A 20,521-nucleotide genomic window follows, 5' to 3' on the forward strand; every position below is an offset into this window, starting at 1 on the left:
ACATAGGTAGGAGCCAGACCGAACAGGATCTGATTCTTTATATTGCTTGTGTTTTTTTTCTCAAACAAATGTTAGCTTTTATTCCCTGCCCCTAAGCTTCAGACTTAGATGACAAATAATAAGCTTCAGAGCCATTGAAATCTAAACTCAATTTCTCATATGTAGTTCCCCTTACTTATTGAGCCCCTAGTACCTGCCATCAAGTAGGAATTACTGCTCTCAGCTGACAGCCAAGGAATCCGGCTACAGGAGGCTCGTGATTTTGGCCGGGCTCACACAGCCTGTGCTGGTAGAGCTAGGATTCAAATCCAGATCTGCCTGACTCCAAAGCTGGTGCCACATGACAGTACATGCCTACTTACGGTAATTTTTGATGCCAGTTGATAGTAAGAGTCAGTGGATGTTAGGATTCTTGGTTGTTAGTGAACACAAATTAGCTCAAGCAGTAAAAGAGGTTGTTTGTTTGTTTGGCTTAGCTAACCAAACCCCAGGAAGACTTAAGAATATAGCTTGGCCTTATGGAAGATTGTGTCTAGGGACTCAAATGCCATTAGCTGTTATACTTCAGTTAAGATGTGCGATCAGTTCTCTATACCTGCATCCTTGGATTCAGCCAACCTGCAGATGGAAAATATTTGGGAAATAGTTCCAAAAAGCAAAATTTGATTTACATAGCATTTTCATTGTGTTTATAACTATTTACACTGTATTAAGTATTATAAGTAATCTAGAAGTGATTTAAAGTATACAAGAGGATGTGTGTAGGTTATGTGCAAATACGCCATCATTTTATATAAGGGTCTTGAGCATCTGCAGATTTTGGTATCCATGGAGGTGGGGGTTGGGGGTGGGGTGGGGTGGGGTCCTGGAACCTGTTAATTCTCGCTCATTTGTTTCTCTTCTGAAGTTGGCTTTTTCTCTCAGGCCAGCTGTCTCTACCACATGGGAACCATTGCCTCTGGCTTTAGTCTCATTATCAGAGAGGCAAGAGCTTTTCCCAGCCTCTGACAGAAAATCCCAAAGAACGCTCTAATTGAACTAATACTGGTCTTACTCAGACCCGCCGGGTCACCAGGAGGTTGGTGGCCCAGCCTGCATCAGGGGCCTGCCCCATGGCCAGGGAACAGAGGTCTCATGGTCAATCTCCATCCAAAGCAGTTGGCTGGAGTCAGGGAGGCACACTTTTCCCAAAGTTAGTGTATGTGGTGGGGGAGGGTCCTTCGCTTCTCAGTAGACGACACACGGAATGCCAGCTCTGTTTAGCTTAGGTTTGTCCTTACCTGGCAAACACACTGTCCTTGGTGTTTTCCTTCAGGGCCTGTCTCAGGCTAAGCTAGGAATGACTGGTGAGTGACCTTGATTTCACCAGTGAATCATGCTGACTGTGACCCAGGCATCAAGGGTAATGCCTTACTTGGGTGCAGCTTGGGTCCCCATAACTAGGGTGGTATTATTAGAAATTCTCTCCCACTTCCCATTTAAAACTGAAAAGATTTCCAGTCTAACTCTGCCTTTCCTTTTGGCATCTTCTTTTTCCCCTCTTTCCTTCTGAGCAAAATTAGCTTTCAGCAGGTAAAACCAGGTTTTTAGCTAATTTCTCTTTCTTGAAGTACAGATGATAATGTCCAAGTAGCCAACGTCGTTTTCCTGTCCACTGGTGGTTTTGTGATAGATTTGTGATAGAGTGCATATCTGCTTGTCTTCGGAAGTCACTTAGTCTGGAAGGGGAAGTATACTGCTCTAAGGCAGGTTCTTGTTTCTTTTTTTTTGGCCATGCCATGTAGCATGTGGGATCTTCATTTCCCACCCAGGGATCAAACCTGCGCCCCCTGCATTGGAAGCATGAAGTCTTAACCACTAGACTGCCAGCGACGTCCCTAAGGCAGGTTCTTTTCATGGGAAGGTTACTCTGTGGTCTTTAGCAAGGGGCTTCTACTTGAACCTTAATTTTCATATCTATAATATGGGGCTGCTCTGCCATATGTTATTATAGGGTCATTTGAAATGAGAGATCAGGGAATCCAGGATCCATAAACTCATTCCTTGACTACTCTCTTTCCCCCTTTTTCTTTCTCTCTCTCTCTCTTCTCTCCCTCTCTCTCTGGTTTAACCCCTTTACCTTTTGCTGAGGCTGTTATTACTACCTGATTTCAGATTCTGACCATTTCTTGGAATGGCGTGTGCTGATGAAAACCAAATCATGGCCTAATGCAACATCATCTTGTGTTGTCAGCATTTGCATGCCTTTTGGGTCAGGGATGAGCACTGCATTTGCAGAGAGGGGCACACAAAGGTAGAGAATGAAAGCAGTTCAGAACTAATGAATCATGGGAGGGAAGTAAAAATTAAAATGCAGTTCCTGGACTTGGTTGCAAAACTCTTGAAAGCAGAGAGATAAAAATAGCTGCTGGTTAGGACCTGGCACACGTGCTCCGAAGGCTCACAGTGTGAACTCACTTGTTAATCAGGAGGCTCTAGTTCCCGCTGTTGGTTCCTCTCCTGCAGTTAAACTTGCCCAGGAGGGTAATGAGCTGAAGCTGAGAAGGAGGCCCTTGCTTACTAACCCAGAGCACAGAATTATAATCTCACAATCAAATTTTAAAGATTTCAACCTACCCCAAGTCAGCTCCTATTCCTAGATAAAGCTTGTTTTATTGGTTACCCCCTTGACAGGTAACTCCCGGACTCTGGGCCTCGGTGTTTCTTGTCTGTGCACAGGGGTTAATAATGCTTGCTTCACACCATGGTTGTGAGGGTTAAAGATGACAGTGTATTTAAAAGGGCTGGCATAGTAGGTGTTCAATGAACCAGAGCTGGTGTGATGTCTTCCTACGTTAGCTGGCTTCTTATTTGTTCAATTCTGTCTCCTGTGGTGGTGGCAGCCTGGACAGGGACTGGTCCTGTCTACTCACAGCTCAATGCAGGCACTTTATTAGTGTTTATAAAAAATAAGCAAGTGAATTCTTTAATCCATAGAGGGGTAGAAAATGCTCAGAAGTCAAGTTGAAGTCATGTGCTCATGAGGGGAAAACGAAGAAGCTTTGAACAGTTATTACAAACTGTTATTTCTGGTTATTTCTGGTGCAGAAAATATCAGAAAATTCTTTCTTCCACTTAGTTTTTTCATAACGCCTTCTTATTCGTTTATGAAGAAGAGGGGTTTATCTTTTTTCATTGTTGCAGAGGCTGGGCAGGATCTGGGTTTCAGACCTTAGCATCTTATAGGTTTCCTAGGGAAGCTTGTCAGCCTGGGAGCTTAGAGGTTAGTGGATACTTCCTGTGAAATGCAGCATGGCCCATCACTTGCTGGGGCTCCTTCCAGCTTCACTCTCCTGATATTGGAGGGTCGGAAAGAAAACCCAAGGCCTGGAGAGGCCTCAGGAAGTAGAGAGGGACCACCTGGGCCTGTAACATGAACAGTGTTTGAGGCGGCTGCAAGGGAAGATGAGGGAAGAGGCCTGACTAAACCTCCCAGGGCTCCAGAGCAGGGCAGTATTCCATGTTGGGAAAGGCCTTCAAAAGAACCAGGCTTCTACCAGATGAAGGGGGAGGGCAGATGGGAAAGGAGAATGTTTTAGGTGCAGGGATTAGTTAGGCAGGCGAGCCCAAGCCCAGGCGAAGTGGACATGGAGACATGCTGCGGCAAGGAGTTGGAGAAGTGAGCAGGACAGTGGGCTTGGAAAGGCAGGCCGAGGGGCCTGGACTGTATTGAGGCAGATGGGAGCCGCTGCAGGCTCTGTGCAGGGGCGGTCCCACTGGAGGAGCGCCGGTCACTGTATGAGACGGGCTGGAAGAGGAAGATGCTGGAAGAGGAAGATGCTGGAGATGGGAGCAGAGGAAGGAGGGGCGGGGATTGTGGGAAGCAAATGCAGGAGGCTGCTAATGGGAGGAAACAGCTTCTCAGGCCTTATCTGACCTCTTTTCTGTCCCCAGAAAAGAGCCCGACTTTGCTGGGGTGCTGGGGAGGAGCATATCCTATCCTGGCAGCTCCAGCCACGTGTGCTGGAGTGGAAGAAGTTAGGATGTCTCCAGGCAGCTTCTTGTCAGGCCTTCAGGGTCACCTTGAGGGGCCCTGTGTGTGCATTTGGCTTCCAGGATGAATGTGGTCCAAGCAGGGAAATACCCCGTCCCCCCTGCATCTGCATGGGTGTCTCAGCCTCCCAGGCAGTGTTCCCTGGGGTGACTGGGGGAAGCAGGAGCTGACAGCCAGAGAGGGAGGAAAGTGGCATTATATAAGTTTGCAAAAAAGGAGGCTGGCTTGCCATGTGAACAGAAATCAGATACAAGAACCGCCACAGAGGCAGTTCAGCCTCTCCTGAGCAGCAGCTGTGACCTGGGGAGTGGTGTCTGAGCAGCAGGGGCAAGTGAGGGAGCGGGTGTCTGGAGCCGTGAGCTGCCGGTCTTGGAGTGCAACCCATGAAAGAATCCTTTTTTGTGATCCTGTCACGTGTGCACTCTTCAAATGCCCACAGTTCATTCGATGGATCCTGGTCTTCATCTGGTGAGGCTACGAGAGCTGTGGTGGTTACCACCGCTTTACTGATCCGCAGACTACAAAAGCCAAGGGCTCGCTCAAGGCTGCATGTGGAACATGTGGCAGGGCCAGGACTCAAATACAGGTCTCCTGTCTCTCTAGCCAGTGCTGCTCTTTTGCTTTTATAACAAGACCTAATAGGTCATTTCTGAACAGGCCATGGGAACATTGGAAGGTGAGGGCGCTCAGGACTTTGTGGTCAGTCACTCGGTATGAGTGATGTGGTAGCAGGGTGAGTGAGGGGAAAACAGGTCCAGGCATCACAAGGTCTGAATTCTGGTTCCCACTTTATCCAGTTTTTGCTGTGTGAACTCAGTCAAGTCCCTGGACCCCTTTGGGCCTTAGGCTTTTCGTCTCCACCATGAAGGGGAGGAACCAGATGCCTTCTCAGGCTACTTCTGACACCTGTGTCTATATGGGAGACACGGAGGAATGCCAGTGGGCTTGGAAAGATCTCGAATTCTGTGCTGCTGTATCCTGTGACACGTAGATGGCTGGGTCTTAGAAAGACAGTACCCATGGTACGAAGTGTGTGTGTGTCCCCGGTGAGTGTAGCCCCATTCATTCACAGGCATCGAGGAGTACTTCCTGTATATCCTGCTAGGTATTGTCCTGTATCTGCAGTTAAAGGGATGAGGCAAACTGCCAGTGTCCCTGCCCTGGTGGAGCCGGTGGTGGGTGGAGAGAGGCTGGAGCTGGCGTGGCTGTGGTTAGGACCTGACCCACGCTGGGGATGATGAGGGGCTAGGTGGAGGTGGACAGGCAAAGGACTTCCTGGGGTATAAGAGAGGGATTTTTTTGTTTGTTTACCCTTGGAAAGATACTTAAATGGAACTGTTAGAATCTGTGTAAGAATAAATAAACGCATTCTTGTGAGTATTGAAGGGGAACATAATAGAATCTTAATAGTAGCTCTGGTAGGTTGGAATTATGAGGGTTTCACTTTTCCCTCTGGTTCTCCAGATGTCCTATGTTTGTATTACGCCCGTCAAAGATTCCCTGTCAGGGTTTATGATTTTGCTCTGGGGTTTGGCCTGCTCTCGAATGGGTCTCCTTGTTTGCCAATGTCTGTCCACAAACCTGGTGCCTGGGGCCCCTTTACCAAGTCCCAGCCTCTGCTCTGCCTGCTTCATGGGACAGTTGTTTGAATCAGAGGAGATGATAAAAGGAAAATATTGAGAAATTTACCTCTTGGCAAAGGGACGGGCCAGTGGACTAATACTGGTGGTGGGAGCCGGGGTGGCTGTGGGGATGGGTCAAGTGCAGCGAAGGGGAACAAGGCTGGTGTTGGGGACACTGTCTTGACCCTGAGGAGCAGCTTTCAGGCCTCCCTAGTTCTCTGGCCCCGACAACGAGAGACTCTCCTTGACTAACAGGTAGGTGCAACTGTGCAGGCTCTTAGAGAAGTGACTTCAGTGAAAGAGAATCGAAAGTTGGCTCCCAACCCCTGGCACACACATTTCTAAAATCCCCATGTTCTGTGCTTGTCGGGTCAAGAATAGGAGTACCTGCCTCCATCCCACCCTCCTTTAGTCTTTGGTCTGTAGCCTCAGCAAGCATACAGGTTTTACTATTTTTTCCTTCCTTGTGATCCAGTGATAGGTGTTGTGTCTTGCCAACAGAGGTGGCTGAAGCAACAGACCTTCAGTCTTGATTATTCATGGTAACTGACTCCTTCCTGTGGGTCATCTGGCCAAGACTGGATTCTCAAAGAGCTGAAAACACTGGCTTTCTGTCTTGCTTCTATAGCAACTTGTCACTCCTCTGCTGACAGTTATTCCTCGAACCCTGAACCAGGGGGAATAGGGGCCTTGGTGTCCAGTGTCTATAAGCCAAGGGCTGGCTCTGTGATGGGGGCTGGGGTGTGTCATGGCATTCGTGGTCAGGGCTAGTCTGTCTGGGGAGCGCTTCCCAATCTACCTACGTCAATTCTCTACTTTTCTGTTTTCTTTCCCCTACAGATGTCAAGCCGTCCAACATCCTAGTCAACAGCCGTGGGGAGATCAAGCTCTGTGACTTTGGGGTCAGCGGGCAGCTCATCGACTCCATGGCCAACTCTTTCGTGGGCACCAGGTCCTACATGTCGGTATGAGCACCTCATTCCATTTCTCGAGGTTCTTGTCTGATCAGGAATAGGAGCCAAGTGGGTGTCTTCCCATATGGAGCCAGACCCTTGTGCTTGGGTGATGGGGATGGGGGAAAAAGAAATGAGGGATGAGCCTTGTGGTCCCTCCCTGAGGAGATCACAGTCTCAGGGGAGATGGGCTTGGCCTTTCACAGGCCCTGGAGCATAGTCAGGGCACTGGGGCCTTGACTCACTGGAAGAGACAGTGGATCACAGCTTCAACTCAAACCAGCACTTGGATGTTTCCAGAGCTTGGCTTTCATTCTGTAGACATGGGGCTCCAGCCACCCTCAGGACCTCTGCCTGCTGTCTTTAGACCCTCAGAATGACATGCCCAGAAATGCCCCCACCCCAGATTGCCTCGCCTTTTCCATTAGTAGTAAATGGCATCACTGTTTCCTTAGTTTCCCAGGGTAGAAATCTGAGCATCAGCTTTCAGCCTCTCTGCCCATCTCCCCATCCTTTCAGCACCTAGTGACCCTGACTCCTGTGAGTCTCTTCAGAATTCTTTCCCTGTACAGTCTCTTCTCTCCTGCCTTGCTGCATGTCTCTCAGGTATTGGCCCCCCTCTCACCACAGCACAGCTACCTGGTCCCCTGGCATCTGGTCCAGCTCACAGTCTGAGGTCACTGAGTCCTCCCTCCTGCTTCCAGCTGCACTGGCTGCCCCATCCCACCCCACCCCACCCCACCATCACCTGCACCCTCAGCAGCACGGGTGTGTTCTCTTGCTTCCTCTATACAACCAGCTCCCTGAGGGGCAGGGATAAGCCTGGAGGTGCCTCTGTTGTCCTGAGGGTCCAGTTTGGGGCCTGGGCCGTGGTCAGTGCTCAGGGAATGCTTGGCCAAGTGAGTGAACATGTGGTTGACGAATGGGCGGGAACATGGCTACACTCCTAAGAACGATTCAGAAAGGGGAAACGTGGCTTTTGGTGAGGGCTGACTGGGGCCGAGTAGAGGAGCCTTACTTGAGGTGAGTGGGAGGTCTTCGGAGGTGAAAGGAGGGGTTGGCACAGGGGCTCGGGGTGTCTTAGCACATTATGTTTTATGTGCAGTCTTTCAAGCACTTTCACATCCTGCAGTGATGATCCCATTTGAGCTGTATGGTTGTCCCATTTTAGAGATGAGGAACTCTAGACTCGGGGAGGTAAGGTGACCCATGCACTTCACCTTGCAGAGCCAGGGTTGAAAGCCAGGCCTCCCGGCCATTGAGTCCCACCTTGCACTGCAGGCCCTCACTTGCTCTTAGGTACAGGTTGGCAGCTGCTTTTGGCCCCCATGTGGCAGGTCCTGCTTACATCCTCTTCCTGCTTGCCTGTCCCCTGCCCACACAGTGATTCCAGCCACTGGCAACATGACTCACCAGGCGCTGACCCACATCTGCATCCCCTCCATTCCAGTGGCTAAAAGACATGAAACCCATGGGCTCTTCAGCTTCTTCCCTGAATGTCTAAAAACTGAGCAGCTAGCACCCTGGGCTACTCAACTGCCAGCTCTTTGAGTTTAAAATCAGTTAATAGGCCCTGGAACTTATATTGATCCTGGGTTTAGTGGTTTGGGTTTTTGTGGTTACGTGGTCAGTTCCAAAATAGTTCAGTGAGGGAGTTGGTAAAAAACCCTATGGGAGAAATGAATTGGATGTCTGTATAAGTGTATGAGTGCCTCCCTGGTGGCTCAGATGGTAAAGAATCCACCTGCAATGTGGGAGACCTGGGTTTGATCCCTGGGTCAGGAAGATCCCTTGGAGGAGGGCATGGCAACCCATTCCAGTATTATTGCCTGGAGAATCCCCATGGACAGAGGAGCCAGGCAGGCTGCAGTCCATGGGATCGCAAAGAGTTGGGACACAACTGAGCAACTAACCACATAAGCGTATGATGGTCAGAATAAAGATTTTTTGATAGGGTTCTTGAAATACATGTTTTGTTTCAATTAATGCTCAATAAAAATAACCACTGTATACTTCTCTCCCACTATTCCCACCAATAACAACTCATATTTGCATAACATTTTGCAACATCTAACATACATTTTCATTTGGTTTGACCTTCTCAGTGCCCTAGGTAGCAGAGCAGGTATTTTGTTTTGTTGTTACTATAATCATTAGCCCCATTTTATAGCTGAGGAACCTGAGACTCAGGATCACCTAGCTTTTAAGTCCCAGCTTGGGACTTGAACCCAGATCTCCTGACCCCAGATCCTTTGCCTTTTCTAGTTTTCCATGTTGTCCAGAAGAGTGAGTTAGTGGCAGAGCTGGTCTTAGAACTCAGCTCTCCTTACTCTCAAGGCCAGTGTTCTTTCTACCCACCGATACCTCATTTGTGACCCATGTTCCAGAAACTTATTTTGGACTCGGGACTCAAGATGAGCCTCTCATGCTGGGCTTTGGATGGGCTATCCTGCACATGCAAGACAGTGACCAGGATGGGCAGAGCTGGAACCACAGCTGAGGCTCAGCCAAGGTCCAGCTGGGTTGGATGCTGTTAGTTCGGGTAGGTTGGGGGGAGACAGCAGTTAGGGGTCAGAGCCACGAAGGCCAGCTAGGATTTGGTAAACAGATTATTGGGGGGCAGAAGGGAAGCCAAATTAAAGAGGTTAGTGGAGGTCCTGAAACAGGATGTGAGCTCTGCTGAGGAAGGGGCAGAAGATAAAATGTATTAGTAGAGCCAGGGCTGGGACCAGGCAGGGTAGCCCAGCACTCCTGCACTGCAGACAGGCCTCAGCGGGGCAGGAAGTCCCAGGCATTCATGAGGACTCACCCATCCCTCTCTGCATGGGCCAGGCTAGCTCACAGGTGATAACTGTGTCTGTCTCTCCTGCAGCCAGAGCGACTCCAGGGGACCCATTACTCCGTGCAGTCGGACATCTGGAGCATGGGGCTCTCTCTGGTTGAGATGGCGGTCGGGAGGTATCCCATCCCTCCTCCAGATGCCAAGGAGCTGGAGCTGATGTTTGGGTGCCAGGTGGAGGGAGATGCGGCTGAGACCCCGCCCAGGCCAAGGACCCCTGGGAGGCCCCTCAGCTGTGAGTGGCCCAGTGTGGCCCCAGCTTGGAGTGTGGGTGGTCCTTTCCATCAGGGGTTTCTGGAAGGCTGGCTCCCTGTCTCTGGATGCCAGGCCGGGGCAAGGGGGAAGCAGAGCATGGGGTTCCAGTGTAGGATATTATCATTACCAACATCTTCCTTCCTACCATTTGTTGAGTGCCCATTGTGTTCCTGGCACTGTGCTTAGTATTTTATATGTATTATCTAATTTAAAAAAGCATGACTTTTTTTAGGTAGATTTTTTTTTTTAACTGAGGTAAAATTCACATAACATAAAATGCACATTTTAAAGTGTATGGTTCAGTGGTTTTTAGTGTATTTCTCCATATCATACAACCATCACCACTCTGTAATTCAAGAACATTTCCATCACCTCCAAAAGAAACCATTTCCATTAGCAGTCACTCACAGCTCCCCTACCTTAACACCCTAAAATCACCAATCTACTTTGTCTGTATAGATTTGCCTAGCACTGTCTAATTGTAATACCAGTTCTGTGTGAGCACTATTATCATTTCCATTTTAGATATGAGGAAACTGAGGCACAGGGTGCTTGACTTGCCACATACACTTGTAAGTGGCCAAGTCTGACTCTGAGGAGGTAAGCACTGTGTAGCACTGCCCGCCTCTCTGGACTGTAAAGTAAACCCAGTACTTGGAAGATCCTGCCAGGACGTTCCTGTCTGAGGCCCACATGAGGGAGTGTATGAAGGGAGAAACAGAGCGGGCAGGGGTAGCTGGTGGTGGGTCGGCAGAGGGGCTGGTCACAAGTCTTGGGTATGGCAGAACCCAGACTCAGACCCTGGCCAGCTGTGGCTTTGGCTGGCCCCCTCCGTGTTCAGGCCTTATCTGTGGCTCTTCTATCTCTATCGTCCATGACTGTTCTAGTCCCTAAGATCCATGCCCACCCCTAGCCTCGAACTGGCAGTTAACCTTCTGTTTCTGAGAAGTGTTTTCTTTTTTCTTTTTATAAAATTTGTAGCTTATGGAATGGACAGCCGACCTCCAATGGCAATTTTTGAGTTGCTGGATTACATAGTCAATGAGGTAAGGTACTGCATGGCTTCTGTGACCTTGGAATTTATTTGTTCTTAAGGAAAAAACTCACAATTGATCCGTCTGGAAAACCTCTGAATTGTTCCCACAGCACGGGCTGTCCCTCCCCCAGGAGCATCTTCACGTAGCTCTGAGTCCCTCATCCTCTCTGATTCAGGAGCCTTCACGTGCCCATTGAATGCATCCTCATCCTTCATTCACCAGCATTTCTTTTTCCCACCAAGCGTTTCTTGTGCATTTACTATGTGCTGATAAGCACCGTGGGGTGGCGGTAGGAATGAGGTTGGGATCCAGAGATGGAAAAACCCAAGTCTCAGGTCTTAAAGACTGTTAGATTGGGTAGCAGAAGCAAGGCAGACACATGCGTTTTCTCTATATAAAGCAATGAACATAACAGGTGACAGTGTAGAAAGAGATATGGAAAATATTCACTATAAATTGGAAAAAGCAGGCTGTAAAATAGTATGTATACTATGATTGAGTATTTAAAAAAAACTATGCATATTACGTGCACATAAAAAGTCTGGAAAGTAATATGACATAGTGGTTATCTCATAGTGATGGAATTACAAGTGATTAAATTATTGCTAACCAACTTGAACACAAAGATATATTATCTGTGAAATATATATGCCAGTATGTTTAAATGTAAAAGGGATTGAGGAAGGAAGAGACTGACAAGTATTCCTCAGTATGGGCCTGGGGGAATTGGAAGCTATGAACTAGCACCGTGGTTGCTCAGAGGGTGGGGCAGGGCTGGAGGAGCTGGAGGGCAGGTAAGGCTGGCACCGCTAGCATCAGGAGCAGCATGGGTAGAGGAAGAGGAGGGACGAGCTCTGGCCTGTTTGGGAGGCAGCTGGAGGACCCCACTCAGCTGAGGAGCATGGTAACGGGCATTGCCCCATTCCCTTCTTTGAGACTAGTGGAGTAACTTTTCATGCTTTCTCGTTTCTAAAACTAGACCCCCAAAGGGTCAAAAGGTCCCTTTGGTCATTACAAATCCAACAGGGACAATCCTGGCTCACCACAGCAGTTTAAAAAATCACTGCCACTGGTTCACAGGTTACTGCGCTCATTCCAGCTCTCTACTGACTGCTCAGCTTTGTGCTAAGCACTGTGGGACCGAGAAGGGAAGTGGAGGATCTGATCTAAGCTGCATAAGGATGCAAGGAAGCTAGACTGTGTTGTATTTATATTAGGAAAAAGTCATCCTCTCCTGCTGGGACCCAACATTCTTCCAGACCCTCTCTCTGCCAGTTAATGTTTTATTAGCCTTTCTGCACTCCTTCCGAGCTCAGAAGGGGGTGAACATTTTACTGGCCCGCCTTCTGTGATACCCACAGGTGCTGTCAGGACTGGACTATGCCTAGTCGTTTGCACATCCTCCTAGCTGCTTGTTTCCCTGCCACACTCCCAGATTTATGGTGGCGGAGCCTCAGAGCTAAAAAGGGTCAGCTGAGCCTCAGAGAGGAAGTGATTTATTCAGTCATTTTTAGTCAGATTTAGACTGGTGAGTAGTCAGGACACTGACTTGGCCCCAGTTCTGACTAGTTTGAGATTGGTAGTTCCAACAGGGTAAGCTGGTAGCAGCCATTGGCCTCTCACCCCTGCCTTTCCTTGACTAGGTAAGGGCAGCACTGCCCAGAGGTGGGAGTGGAGAAGGGAGAGTTGGGTAGAGCAGGACATTTCTTAGGTCTTTGTGTGTACTTGCAGCCTCCTCCAAAACTGCCCAGTGGAGTATTCAGTCTGGAATTTCAAGATTTTGTGAATAAATGGTAAGTCATCTCCTTGTTCTCTGAAAGTACTTTGATTTTGTCAGGCTCCCCATCCCTCTTGGGGAGCACAGCTTTGCCTTTCAACCTTTAGCTGCTGCCCTTCTTCCAGAGCGCTATGACTCAGGTGACGTGTCTGACTGTAGCAGGGGGCAGAACAGCTGCTGCACTCAGCACCAACTGTAAAGGGACTGCCCTATTGCCTTTTGGCCTTAATTTAATTCAACAAGTGTTTATTAACCTACGGTGGGCATGACACTCTACTAAGAACAGGAAGGTGGGTAAGGGTTAGGCACTCTTCCTCAGAGCCTGTGGGGTGTGGGGAGGACAGGCATGCACACATTAAGTAATCTGAGTTAGAACCAGCAGCAGGCAACAGCTCACACTGTCTTTCTTCCTTTAAGCTTAATAAAAAACCCTGCAGAGAGAGCAGATTTGAAGCAACTCATGGTAAGCGATTTGTTTCAAATTCTTACACTGTCATTTGCTGCATTTCATTCGTTCTCCTGTCAGTCACCCATCCAGTGCTTCCTGAGCCCATACCCTCCTCTGCCTTGACTGCTGTGGCCCAGCTGATATGGGGCCTGCTGGACACCAAACACGTCTCCTAGGTCTTCCCATCAGTTTTGTGGAAAAGTGGGGATAACCCTGCAGCCAGAGGGGATCCAGGGAAAGAAAGGGCCAGCTCGCCCCACAGGGGGACATGGCCTTTCTGCAGTACTGACTGGCTTATTTTGTATTCAGCATCCTCACCAAGTAACTGTCTCCTATGTGGCAGCAGAGGAGTGGGAATCCTCTAAGTGTCGGCACTCACATGCTGTGTAGAGCCTGATTAGTGTAACATGCGCTTTCAAGGCCGTCAGTTCTCTTGTTCCTTCAACAGCTTCGAGGCAGAGCTGCTGTCTCCATTTCATGGAGAGCAGGCTCAGGGAAGGGGTAAGACCAGTGGAGCCGGGGCTCTAGGCAGGCACTTGGACAAGGGTAGGCTCCCAGAGCTCCTTCCAAGGGCAGCACAGCCTCCAGACCCAGGACTCTTGAATTTTCTTTCTTGGCTTTTAAGCACACTTTCTGTCCATTTCCTCACACACAGGTTCATGCTTTTATCAAGAGATCTGATGCTGAGGAAGTGGATTTTGCAGGTTGGCTCTGCTCCACCATCGGCCTTAACCAGCCCAGCACACCCACCCATGCGGCTGGCGTCTAAGTGGTTGGCAAGCAGCAGTCCCTGCCCAGTGGCATGCCATGTTGCTTCCGGGCGGCCTTCCATGCCTGTCTCTGTTCATATGTGCATTTCACCTATGACAAAGGATGAAGAACACAGCATGTGCCAAAATTCTATTCGTGTCATTTTCAATATTATCATCTTTACTCTTATTACTATTGTTATTCCCCTAAGTGGATTGGCTTTGTGCTTGGGGCTATTTTTGTGTATATTGATGATGAAAACATGTGCAATGTTGAATTACAGTGAAACTCGGGTGACTGTGGGTAGTCATTGTTACTGAAAACTGCACTGCTTTCCCACACTATGAACTGGCTGGTAGCCTCTGTTTTTGGGATTCTTTGACACTTGGTGGTACTTCATTCTTGCCAGGCATACCTTCTAACTGAGTAGGAAGGGCCTTGTAAGATCCTTCCCAGGCAGTGCATGTGAAGCATGCTTTGCTGCTATAAAAATGAGCATCAGAAAGTGTGTATCATGTTATTTTATTATGTTCTTGCTTTTGGTGTAGAATTCAGCAATTTTCATCAAAATCTAGCCAGAGCCCTTCACTGCCATGATAGCTGGGGCTTCACCAGTCTGTCTACTGTGATGATTTGTAGACTTCGGGCTGTATTTCTATATTTATTTTTAAATATACCATGTGGATATTTAGTGCTATGTCTCTTTAAGTTTGGATTAGTGTTTCTAAAATGGTGGAGTTACTCTGAATGTGACAAATGCATCAAGGCATTAAAATAAATGAGATCTACCTTTCACCAAACCCAAGTACTGATGCTATTGTAAACAACAGTGTGTATAGTGCCTAAAAACTGTATGAAAATCCTTTTACCATTTTAATCCAGATGTTTAACAAATCTAATCTCTTAATCTAATAAATATTCTATCAAATTCAAAGGATGTAAACGATTTCTGCTTTTGTGGTGGCATTTTCAGTGTCTGTAGTGGATAAATCATCAAATGATTTAGCAGCCAGGCATTAAGGAGAGGGGAAACGCAAAGACAGGAAGGAGGCTGGAAGGCGGAAATACCACACTAAGGACAAGTTCAGTGCTTTGGACCAATGTGGCTTCCTGTAATTCTAATCTTTGGACTTTGTCCAGTTCTTCTCAGCAAGCACCCTTATCTTCCAGCCACCTTTCCTGTGGACCTGTGAACAGATCCCATCGATTTCTTCCATCTCTTTATACAAGGGGAAAGCAGGAGGAGGGGGTAGGACTGGGGGGCAGCTGGAGCTGGAGCCTCCACCTGGGACTGTGCTGTGCTGCTTACTCCACTGAGCGATGGCTTCCCCTCTCACCAGTTACACCTGACACACGTTCGTAGAGAGGAGAAAAGCGTTTGGCACTGACTTTCGTGCCTGTGGGTTGGCAGTGAAATTGCAAAAACACCCACAGAGCCACGTCCTAACTGGCCACTTTTCTTTCTTTGAAAAGCAACTTTTGAGATTTAGGTCATATATGAGGCTGCCTAGTCAGCACCTCTTCCTTCATTTTCTTCTTTGAGAGGGTAGGTGATAGAAAACCAAAATAAACTTATGTTTAAATACTTACTTCATTTTCAAATTAAAAACAGTAAATCTCCTAAGTAGGTAGTTCCACTGCAGATCTACGAGAGCCTGAGATACAGCCAGGATTTTAAATACTGGTCAATACTATATATACAACGCTGCCTCAGCCAATCAATAATTTTTCCCCCTGAAAGGCTAACATCTGTTCTATAAGTCAACAGTCTAACTCACATGTTTTCAACATACAAACATTCAGATGAGGTTTAAGAACCACACCCTCCTCACACCCAGGGTCTTTTCCTAACAGGATGTCACCACCTCTGAGAATGTCTCATTGAAGTGTGTAAACTAAGGAATGATGTGACCTGGTGTTTAAAACCTGGATGTGAACACTTTCAAGCTCGGTGTTTTTTGAGTGGTGTTTTAAATCTCTATTCACTTCCAAAGGTACTGCACTTTGAAAGTCAAAAGATTTCTTCCTAGTAGTTTTCACTAAGAATGATCTCATTTGTAAGAATGATGTTTCCTACATCGCTCATGCTATGTTTTTAGCGCTCCCCAGGCTAAACTCCTTTTTCAAACCTCCTTCCTGAGAGAGAGAATACTTGGATATTTTAATTTTTTGGCTATGGCTTTCACAGTCTTCCCCAGCCAGGGACTGAACCTGGGCCCTCAGCAGTGAAAGCATGGGAGTCCTCACCCCTGGACCACCAGGGAATTACCAATAGTTGGATTTTTAAGTGATACCTCATTAGCATCTCACGAGGACCCCTGAAACTGCTAGAGCAGATATGAATACTCTCATTTTATAGACATGAGAGTGAGAACTCCCAACGAGGTGAAAAGCAAGCAACCAACTGGTCGTCAAGCTAGAATTCATACCTAACTTTTCCAACTCTTAAAAACCCAAGCTTGTATCTTACATTAGACCCCAAAATGTATACCTTGATGCTTTTTGTTGCAAAATGATATTCACACTGTGTTTTCCAAGAAATATGCTCATTTAAGCTTCTGGCTACTTCATGTAAGAGTAGCTCAAGATAACTTTAATGAAACATTGATTAACAAATATGTCTATGCTCTCTCCTAGAACAGTTATGTAAGAAGCTGTGCTTGAGGAGGTTGTGTTTTGTTTGGCTTTTCTCTTTCTTGGCAGGGCAAATTACTTTTATAAAATCAACTGCACATTTGTATATTCACTGGAAAAGGGACAATATGCAAAAATGAGTGTCAACTTAAAAATATGCTGCTGCTGCTGCTAAGTCGCTTCAGTCGTGTCCGACTCTGTGCGATCCCATAGACAGCAGCCCACCAGAATCTGCTGTCCCTGGGATTCTCCAGGCAAGAACACTGGAGTGGGCTGCCACTTCCTTCTCCAATGCATGAAAGTGAAAGTGAAGTCGCTCAGTCGTGTCCGACTCTTCGCTATCCCATGGTCTGCAGCCTACCAGGCTCCTCCATCCATGGGATTTTCCAGGCAAGAGTACTGGAGTGGGTTGCCATTGCCTTCTCCATAAAATATGAAGTTTCTCTTATTCTGTTAACTGTCAATTCCTTATTACAAAATCCAGTCTCCGAAGCCTCATGATCCTTCTTCAATGGCACAATTCCTAAGTCTAGAAATGGGTTTAAACCATCCTACTGTATCATTCACCCCAGAGGAACTGATCCTTTGGTCTGTTGTCTGGAAAGCCGCAAGCCACATGACAGCTATTTATCTGTAACTTATTTCTAAGCACATTTTTACCATAATAATGTCTCAACTGAGGTGTGATGACAGCCACACATAGCATGTAGGTAGTCAGTTTTACGATGTCACTGAGTGGTGGCAGCAGCTTGTGCTCTCAAGTGGCCCTCTGTCCTCCTCTTTGTCATCTTTCTCTCCCAGACTGTAGCCTTGCGCTGCTCACAAGGGTTCAGTGGCATGCAAACAGTGTTTAATTGGTTTTCTTAATAGAGGCATTGTTGGCTGCAAGGCTGGCTTGTATTTAAACTCTGCCCTTTTTGCAGATGCCAGACCTTCTCAATAGCATTTCAGAGGTTTTTTGTTTAGAACACAATTATTCAATTTGACCAGCCTATAAACACAGCACTACCCATACTGCTCACTACTGAAACACTGTATCTCTGCTTTTCTATATGTCACCAACTTTTGTTAAAGCACTCTGAAACCTGAGTTACAACTACACATTCTCCTAAAGTTCTTGCTTCCTTTTAAAGCAGGCTAGAGGGCCCATGAGAATTCTTTGAAGAGAGAAAGTCTCTGAGACTTAGAACTGAACTTGCATGACTAACCCGGGCTCTTCTCCCCTTCAGGAATCTGATTCTTCCTCCTCCTCTTCCTCCTCCTCCTCTTCTTCTGGCACATGGCTCCGTGTGCTCAACTCCAGTGCAGTTTGGTTGATTGATGCTTCATTGTCTACATGCACCAACATCTGCTTTAGTCAAGGACATTATGGATTAGTAGGAAGAACATTAGCCTGAAAATAAATTCTTAATGTTTTATAATAAAATCTCAATTGTATATTCAATCCCAATACTCCACTAAAAAGTGTGGCCACTTTCCTATTTCTCCAAATTCTACCCTGACCCTCTCCCCCCAACCCCCACTGCCAAAATGAGAGCACAGTAAATGCCCTAGATTTGATAGAATATTACCTGATTTACAAACATGGTTCTTACATAAGAATTATATACTGGCTTAGATGTGCTGCTTTCAAATGGTTTTAAATGCTTAATATAGCTGGGAGAACGTTCAAATATGGTTTATCTAGAAGATGATTTTCCTGAGGGCACTTGGTAAGAGAAGGCTATGAGGAGGACTACAACTCTACTTCTAGGCTTTGTGGTTGAAGCTACAGTCTATTACCAAATCCTAAGCTTACTAATTCACAGAGCAGCAGGAATTTTGACATATTCCTGCAAAGATCTTCACACTCTTCCCAGTTCACTGGAGTGACCAGAGAGAATGGAAGAGTAGGAAGGTGGAAGCGATTTAATAGTACAGCCAACCAAAGTGTACCCAGCTGGTAGATGTTCCCTGTTTAAAAGAGTAATGTACACTAGCCAGTTAATTAAACCAGAAGGTTCTTATTAGCACTCCCCAGAGTTCTTTGGGCTTGATAAGGTAATCTACAATTTCTGATCCCTCAGCAGCAATAACAGCAGAATGGACTGCATTCTCTCCCCAGGCTCACACTGATTAAGCTTACATCATGTGATGGTTCTGGTGCAGGCTGAGAAGGCAGCATCTCACCTCTTCTAGAACTAATCATCGACTGGAGGGCAAGCTCTTCAACCTAGAAAGAGGGGAGGACACTTTATTTACTATGTCACCGGGCTACTGATGTGGGTGAAATGTACTGAGCATCCTCTGACAGGTAGGCATCAGAAGTGAAAACAATGTAACCTCTGTGAAGCTCTAGGGGGAAGGGACGGGGCTCCTCAAGCCTTCCAGGCCTCTAAAGGAAACAGCATAGAAAGCTTCCTGCCCCCTTCTCCTAGGGTGAATAGGTGTTCCAGCTGAGGCAAGGTTTCCACTTGCCCAGACCTAGCAGCTCAGGGGAGGAAAACACAAGCATGCCTTTAAAAAAGCCAAGTGTCTTTTGATTCCACACGACCCAGTCTGTCTACCCCGTAATGAGATAGCGAAGGCAGGAAGAATGGAAAATGGCAGCCTTTCCTAGCCATTGTTGGCACACACACATCAGGCGCTTGTACAGGCACTGCCTGTGTCCTGAGGGAAAGCACATTATTTTCATAGGTCTCAGTTCACAAAGGGCCTTCATAACCCGAAAGTGCCCAGCAGGGATTAGGAGGAGCATCTCACTAAAGGTGGTTTGCTCCGCACAGGTCTGGGAAATGGCTCTGGTGGGTTTCAGTCTAAACTCAACAAGGCAGCTGAGTCGGTAACAGATCCGGGGAGAAAAGCTACCGGGAACTATTTGGCTTGGTCAAAAAGTTCGTTCATCTTATATCTTCGTTCATCGTTCATCTGTAGCATCTTACAGAAAACCCCGAACGAACTTTTTGGCAAAGCCAGTACTGTGGCAGGGTCTCTTCTGGCAGGGCCTTGCTGTCTCCTTTTGCACAGTGGAACATCCGCGAGTGGGCTGCCTTTGTAAGACCAGAGCTGTATCAAGCGACCATACGAGGTAGTAAAGAGAGACTAGTAAATGCTGCAGGGGCTCGGGAGGAGAGGCAGGGGACGTCTAGGCGAGCTTCGGGAGGTCGCCCTTCCTCAGCGCGTGGTGCGGACCGCCCACGTTTACGGGGCTGTAGTGGTCCGGTGGGGGTAGCAGTGTACTCGTCAAACTCAGATGAATGAGCCTCAGCCTAAATCTACGGGATCAATATTCTTAGAGGGGTGGACCCGTAATCTCAAATCCAGCCCTCCTCGGTGCCTGTCTACGTCCCCAGGTCCGAGCGCGACGGCCAGGTGAAGAAAAGCTAATCGGCAGCAGGCGGGCGCCGCAGACGCCTGGGCTCCGCGTAGAGCCCGGCGGCCTGGGGCGCGGGAACAACTGAATGGAAAAGTGGGGAGCGCGGGGTCACCTTGAGCCGGTTCAGCTGGTCGTGCAGAGCCGCTTTCAAGCGGAGCAGCGTCTCCTCCTCCTTGCGCAGCTCCTGCAGCCGGCTCAACATCTCGCCCCTTCACGCCTGCGGCCCGCCGGGTCGCTCGATGATGACGCCACCACCGCGCTACCGGAAGCGGAAAAGCGGCCTGGGAGGGGCTTGCGGCAATCGGGGGCGGTGCAGCCTCTTCCTACCGGCGCCTACGGTCGTTTCCCCTTCGTGGACATAAACTCATGGATATCCAAACTTGGTTGTAAACCGAAAACCTCAAACTCCGGGGATGAGAACTCTCTAAAGCGAAGGATGTTGGCGATGTAAAGGACCTGGAGATAAAAATGGTCAGATACCGAGTGTCAGGTACTTCAGCTGCGGTGCTGTTTTCATCGGTGGAAGCTACTTTAGCTCCTCTAAAATCGCAGACGCTCTGTCACCAGGAAACAGGACATCAGTACAAGAGCCCTACTGAGTTGAAGGTTAAGGCAGGCGGGGATTCCTGGTTACAGGAAAGGGGTTTCCAAGTAGGACTGTGCAGATTAGAGGGCAGGAAGGTAACTGCATTTTAAGCTGGACAGTGCTTTTTTATATTAAGGAACGGAGATCCCTTGACCTATAAATGGGAGGATAGACTGCCAGCGGGGCAAAACGAGATGCAAAACAAGACCTGACTAGGGAAGCACAGGTCACT

At 47.8% G+C, this 20,521-nt stretch overlaps 2 protein-coding genes across 7 annotated transcripts in view; one reads left to right on the plus strand and one right to left on the minus strand.

Annotated features, from left to right (window-relative positions):
- MAP2K1 (mitogen-activated protein kinase kinase 1) overlaps positions 1-14,648 on the plus strand; it is a 76,272-nt gene extending 61,624 nt beyond the window's left edge. For all 4 annotated transcript variants that reach the window (XM_081511815.1, XM_081511818.1, XM_081511817.1 and 1 more), the window contains 6 exons: positions 6,496-6,620; positions 9,481-9,682; positions 10,684-10,748; positions 12,471-12,532; positions 12,934-12,979; positions 13,620-14,648. In XM_081511815.1, the coding sequence (XP_081367941.1) occupies positions 6,496-6,620; positions 9,481-9,682; positions 10,684-10,748; positions 12,471-12,532; positions 12,934-12,979; positions 13,620-13,733 (614 nt within the window). In that variant the 3' untranslated portion in view covers positions 13,734-14,648. The remainder of the gene's footprint in view (positions 1-6,495; positions 6,621-9,480; positions 9,683-10,683; positions 10,749-12,470; positions 12,533-12,933; positions 12,980-13,619) is intronic.
- On the minus strand, positions 10,766-19,929 carry SNAPC5 (small nuclear RNA activating complex polypeptide 5). 3 transcript variants are annotated; one of them, XM_081511821.1, is made up of 4 exons: positions 19,816-19,929; positions 18,474-18,560; positions 17,557-17,696; positions 10,766-13,825 (listed from the first exon to the last, which is right to left on the minus strand). In XM_081511821.1, exons 1-3 carry the CDS (start codon positions 19,903-19,905, stop codon positions 17,574-17,576), a joined length of 300 nt encoding a protein of 99 aa, XP_081367947.1. In that variant the 5' UTR covers positions 19,906-19,929; the 3' UTR covers positions 10,766-13,825; positions 17,557-17,573. The 3 variants fall into 3 exon arrangements, with proteins under 3 accessions (XP_081367947.1, XP_081367946.1, XP_081367948.1); XM_081511820.1 differs by having other exon boundaries at positions 17,557-17,699; XM_081511822.1 differs by lacking the exon at positions 18,474-18,560.
- Between the last annotated feature and the right edge of the window lie 592 nt (positions 19,930-20,521).

Source organism: Giraffa tippelskirchi, chromosome 7, assembly GCF_054371585.1.
Source record: "Giraffa tippelskirchi isolate mGirTip1 chromosome 7, T2T-mGirTip1v1.2.pri, whole genome shotgun sequence".
Classification (NCBI taxonomy): Eukaryota; Metazoa; Chordata; class Mammalia; order Artiodactyla; family Giraffidae; genus Giraffa; species Giraffa tippelskirchi.